Source organism: Hordeum vulgare, chromosome 5H (genome assembly GCF_904849725.1).
Source record: "Hordeum vulgare subsp. vulgare chromosome 5H, MorexV3_pseudomolecules_assembly, whole genome shotgun sequence".
NCBI lineage: Eukaryota > Viridiplantae > Streptophyta > Magnoliopsida > Poales > Poaceae > Hordeum > Hordeum vulgare.
In genome coordinates, this window is record NC_058522.1 from 282,873,503 (window position 1) to 282,879,055 (window position 5,553).

Genomic DNA, 5,553 nt, shown 5'->3' on the forward strand with positions numbered 1-5,553 from the left:
GCGCTTCCTACAATGAGTATGTTCGAGAAGGCAGCGTGAAAGGAATGAAAGTAGTCCTGTTCATGATAGGAAGGCGATGGAGACGCAACCTCCGATGGTGGAGCTGTGGTTTCAGTGATATTGGCGGTGGTATTGGCAGAGATAGAGGATGATGGTCTCCCGAGAGGAGGGAAGGGTGGCAGGGGAAGAAAGGGCCGTCTCAGATCGCCACAATCTTTTCTGTAAAAATTAAATTTATTCTCACAAATAGAAGGTTGATTCTCTTTTTTGTAAATCTGCATGCCACCGAATGAATCATTGCATATTCTTAGATAAAGTGCACTTTAGTCAAATTTAAACACCACGCCATTAAACCCAGTTTCGTATTTTCAGCTGTTTGAAATAGCAGTGCATAATATCATTTGTCTCATTCATTTCCCAACTGTTCATATAATGGGAGTAAAACATAATATCATCTGCCGTAGTTTGTCTTATTGCACACAGTACTCCACTGTTCATTATAATGCAAGTATGTTGTATACTACAGTACACTTTTGCAGTCCAACCAATCAGCTGGTTGGTCAAAGGAGAGAGGTTGTTCCTTAAAGAATGGTGAGGGAGTGTGTGTGGGTGTTTCTTGTGCAGAGAGAGAGAGAGAAGGAACCCCGCCATTCTTGTGCAGTTTCTGTCCCCAATATCTTTCTCTGTTTTATTTCTGCCACCATTTCTCTCCCTCGTCTTTAAAATGTTTCCCCCCATAGAACTTTGGCATATATACTACTACTACTACAGTGCTACCGGTGCCTCGGCGAGTAGCAACCGGGGAAAGAAAGCAAACTTGCAAAACTAGAGTAGGCGTCTCCTCTCCTCTGCTCTGTCTTCTTCCTCGTTTTGAGGCCAAGCCATTAAACCAAGAAACCCAACCAAAGACCGGCCAAGCAAGCTACTCCCACATGCTACAGGACATGAAGGGGAGGGTGGGCATTGCGGTGGCAGGTGGCCATGAAGCCGGCCGCGGCCTGTTCAGACCAGATGTTTCCATGGCGGAGCGGGAGCCGCAAGAAGCAGCCAAGGTGGAGTACCGCTCCTCTCCCTCCTCGCCGTCGACGTCCCCTACGCCCTCCCCGCCGCAGGCCGCGGCTGGCCAGGGAGGAGGGTACGCGGCCGCGACGCCGCACGCATGGAGCTTAGGCGGCGAGCAGAAAAAGCCGAGCGAGGCCAGCGCGGGGGACAACGGCAACGTCATGCAGATTGCGGGTGACGGCGAGCAGATGGCCGGCTTGAGCTCCGGGCGGCGCAGGGGCCGGCCACGCGGCTCCGGGAGACGACAGATCCTAGCCACCCTAGGTCTGTATGCTCCCCCTGGAATCCACAGCTTCTTCTTGAGCGACCCAAAGCATCCATTTTTGCTGTTTAGGTTCTTGCCATGTTTGCTCCCCCTTGTGCATTTCTATTCCATTGCTAGGATGGGGTCCAGTATCTGTTAGGACAGTTCTGCTGTTCTTGACTCTCATCTTGTCGCATCCATCTCCTATGCTATTAAAGTGATTCTTATGTTTAATCTCCGCTTATTCTCACCAACCTTTACCTGTGTTCTTCTCCCATTTATTCTCACCAACCTAACTTGCGTACTTGTCAGATTTTTCTGGCAGGGTTAAATTAATCGGCCTGAAAGTTATAGATGATTTCGTACTTATATGTTAACCTTGATTAAGGTCCCTATTTCATACTCTCCAGTAGTTCAGTGACCTAGGAAACTAGTGTAATTGTTTGCAATCCTTAAAGGAATACTTGTGATTTGTGAAGGGGAATGGTATGCGCTTTCAGCTGGAGGGAGCTTCACGCCGCATGTCATAATCGTCCCTGCTAGAGAGGTAATTAATTAGCGTCTTTGACATCTTAAACCTCTACTTTTCCCTTACATTGTGATCTACCAGTGGCGGATGGGCGTTGTAATTTGAGTAACACTTCGATGTTCTTGTCCGATTTGGTGTGTAGGATGTGGCGGCGCGCATAATGTCATTCTCCCAGAGGGGTCCACGCTCGGTCTGCATCCTCGCTGCTAGTGGGACCATCTCCAATGTGGCATTCAACAAGCCAGGCTCATCTGGCTCATCTGATAGCACCTTCACCTACGAGGTATGGAACAAAAATGGCTTCAAGAATTTGCTGTTTGGCTCTATCACTTCATTTTTCGAGAACTCGCAAGAGGGTTGTGTGCCTTATGTATTGAGAAATCAAACATTTTTACAAGAATTGCTATTGTGAATATCTGTTGAATGTTTCATCTGTCCTGAGTAGTTTGGACCCGCACTAATTTGGCTTTGTTTAGGTACAGTATTGTTTATTACTCCCTCCGTTCCTAAGTATAAGTCTTTTAAGAGATTTCATCAGGGATCTACATACGGAGCAAAACCTCTGGAAAGACTTATATTTAAGAACGGAGGTAGTACACAGCACAATGCAAATTGGCTAATGGCTATGTACATATATATGTGGATGGATGAATTTCTTGCCTATTTTAATTGGTGTATCGTGTCTTACTGATTCAAAACGAAAATATTTCGTGTATCCGATTTCCAGGGCCTGTTTGAGATTCTTCAGCTGACTGGCTCCTTTACAATGGCCGAGGAAGGTGGCCGGAAGAGGACCGGTGGGCTCAGTGTCTCACTTGCTGGCCCCGATGGTCGTGTCATTGGCGGAGTAGTCGCCGGTGTGCTGCGTGCTGCCACTCCTATCCAGGTATAGACCGGCTTTAAGTGCTCCCACACTTTCTGAATTTTGAAACCATCTTTGCTTCTTTCTCTAACACAGACCGTCTGAACAGGTGATTGTGGGTAGCTTCCTACCAAACAGTCTGAAGCAGCATCAGAGGAGGATGGGCCTGCAGCCGCCACCATCTGCCGTTCCAGCGCTGCCGCTGCCGGAAGCTGACGCCCCTCCTCCGGTGCTCACAGCTGCAATGCCCATCTCTCAGGCGGCTCCTGGCAATGGTCGCCATGGGCCTCCGGTGCCCATGGCACCCCTGCAAGTCCATGCCAATGTGGAGCACACTGCAACCACCGGCCCCATGAACCTGAACTCAAGCTCCACCGGCTTCACCATGGTCGGCTGGCCTGTTAGCGCACAACCCATGGGTCACAGGCCGTCCCCTGATATCAACCTCTGCTTGACTCCCCAGGAGTAGAATTGGCTGCCGTTTTGTTTTGGTCTCCTCATCCCTGACCCATTGTGCAGGGCATTGACTGGGTTCTATCCTAATCAGCTAGATCAGCAGTCCAGTTGGTGGAGAAGCTAAGGCTAGAGTCAGGACAATTTAGCCCTAATATGATAGAGTGATAGGTGATGCTCTTACTTGATCCTTAATTAGGACAGACTTTTCAATTTGTTCTGGGCTCTTCATTGTGATTTTTGCCATTGCTGTAACGGTTACTTGTACTTCATCTGTAAACTAATATAAGAGCATTTAGAATACTAAAATAGTAAGCTAAACGCTTTTATATTAGTTTACGGAGGGAATAGTACTTTAATCGGTGGTTACCTTCTAAGTTCATGTTTGAACCTAGTCTATGGCCTGTTTCCGGAGTCACTGCATTCTGTTGTCGTGTGTTACTTTCGAGTAATGCAATTTCCATAAATTTTGAATTTGCATCTTCACTTTTTATTCTCCAATATTTTGTTTCAGGAAGCTAATGTCTCCATCACATTGGAATACACAATTGCACATTTTATTTTGATTTTTACAACTGAGGCGTAAGATGTGCTCTGCTTTAAGTTAATAAATCCCGAAGCATGCAAAGTAGTTAAATGATTTTACAGATGACACCAGCATGGCAGCAAGCTAGGCTCCTTCATTTTTTTGAAAAGGGGGATTGCCCCCGCCTCTGCATTACAAAGATGCATATAGTCATATTATTAAAATAAATCTCCAACAAGTACGGATCAGGAAATTGATAAATTGGTAATGTTGTCTCTATTAAATTTTACGCCATTTAGTCAGTTTCATATTGCCCAAAGTAATGGGCACACTCTAATTAGCATATGTGCTGCTAGTTTAGGCTCCACCCCATTAAGACAAGTCTTAAATAAAGTGTCTATGTTATTAGAGCATCTTCAACAGATGGTGCATATTTTGATGCTCCAAACCGGTCATGTAAAATTTTGGAACACTAAAAAATGTTTTTTACATCTTTAAAAAAGGCTGAACTTCAACAAATGGTCCAAAACGCAGATGTAAAAGAGCAACTCCAACAGCCGGTCCAAAACGAAGATGTAAAACCAGCCGTCGGCAGCACTATTTTATTATAAATAATACATTTTTTAATTAAATTTGAAAAATATTGTGCAGATTCAAAATAATTCAAAAATAACACGGCGTCGGTTGCATGGTGGTCGAATGGATCTACTCGGCTTAACCGAAGCCGACAGGACCTTATCGGCCACGTGGCGGCCAATAAGTGGCCACTCGACCACGCGAGAGCCGAAGACTGGCCCGATCGTGTCACTCGGTCTGGGCTCACTCCAGTCGGCCGCGATAGAGCCGACTGGGCAGTCGGCCACTGATAGGAGGCCCACCCAGCCACGGGCCGCATCTCACCCCCTTCTTCCTCCCTCTTCCTCCTTTCCCCTCGTTCCTTCTCTCTCTCTACAGAAAAATGCCTCGAATTTTTTAGGGTATTTGAACCGATTTCTTCTCCGTTTTCCACCGTAATTTGGTTCTAGAGGGTTAGGGGAGACAAGGGAACCATTTTGGTGGAGGTGGTTGAGGTGGTGGTGGTGTAGGTGGAGGTGGAGGTGCTGGTGGTGGAGGTGGAGGTGGAGGTGGTAGTGAAGGTGGTGCCGGTGGTGCAGGCTCTTGCGTTCGTCGTTCTTCCATCAGTGTTCGTCGTTTTCCCCATGTCGTTCCTCGTTTTTGCCATGCTTAGTAAGATTTAACCTCCGTTCCCATAATATTTAGTTGTGAGAATATTTATAGTTGCTTTGCTAGTATATGTAGATGTCAAATATTTAGTTGCTCTGGTAGCTTAGGGTAATATGTTTAGTTGTATTGATATTGATTCGGTAAATATCTTTAGTTTTACCTTGTGCTCAATATTTGGCCTTGTTTCATAATTTTTTAGGTGTGCACAGATGTCAAAGGTAGTGAAATTATTTTTTTATTACGTTCGTGGTACTGTGAGAACAAATCGGAATGGTGCCGATCTGAGTGAATTTCAGTAGATTGAGGTGCCAGTGCCTGCCCCTGAAACATGGTTTATTATTGAGTTGATAGAATGGCTGACCGAATGTTTAGGTTTTAATACTGAGACACACAGCATGGGTGTCCATGCATCATGGACCCAATCCAGTTCAAATATTTTCTTTTATTTGAAGCAATTAGAGCGGGACTCTGAGTGGGTGTGTTGGTACAAGCTTGCAAAAGGAGGGGATGTAATCATCTCGCCTTAGTGCTCTGCGTCATGAAGTAGATTACTGCACCTGAAGCCGAGGGTGGTTATAATTATGGCGAGAGAGGTGAAGGGATGCATGTTTCAATGTCAAATTATGGGTCTCATCCTAGAGATGATGTTTACG

The 5,553-nt window shown here is 45.8% G+C and overlaps 1 protein-coding gene across 1 annotated transcript; it reads left to right on the forward strand.

The window, feature by feature from the left end:
- Positions 1-715: 715 nt before the first annotated feature.
- On the forward strand, positions 716-3,624 carry LOC123453139 (AT-hook motif nuclear-localized protein 7-like). The gene is made up of 5 exons (XM_045129905.1): positions 716-1,326; positions 1,786-1,853; positions 1,978-2,118; positions 2,563-2,721; positions 2,807-3,624. Exons 1-5 carry the CDS (start codon positions 933-935, stop codon positions 3,164-3,166), a joined length of 1,122 nt encoding a protein of 373 aa, XP_044985840.1. The 5' UTR covers positions 716-932; the 3' UTR covers positions 3,167-3,624.
- Positions 3,625-5,553: the final 1,929 nt, after the last annotated feature.

Excerpts from the sequence above, each read along its gene's own strand:
- LOC123453139 (XM_045129905.1), top strand. The coding sequence starts at position 933 with ATGCTACAGGACATGAAGGGGAGGGTGGGCATTGCGGTGGCAGGTGGC. Across the intron at positions 1,327-1,785 it reads ACAGATCCTAGCCACCCTAG|GGGAATGGTATGCGCTTTCA; the intron begins GTCTGTATGCTC and ends TGATTTGTGAAG. Across the intron at positions 1,854-1,977 it reads TAATCGTCCCTGCTAGAGAG|GATGTGGCGGCGCGCATAAT; the intron begins GTAATTAATTAG and ends TTTGGTGTGTAG.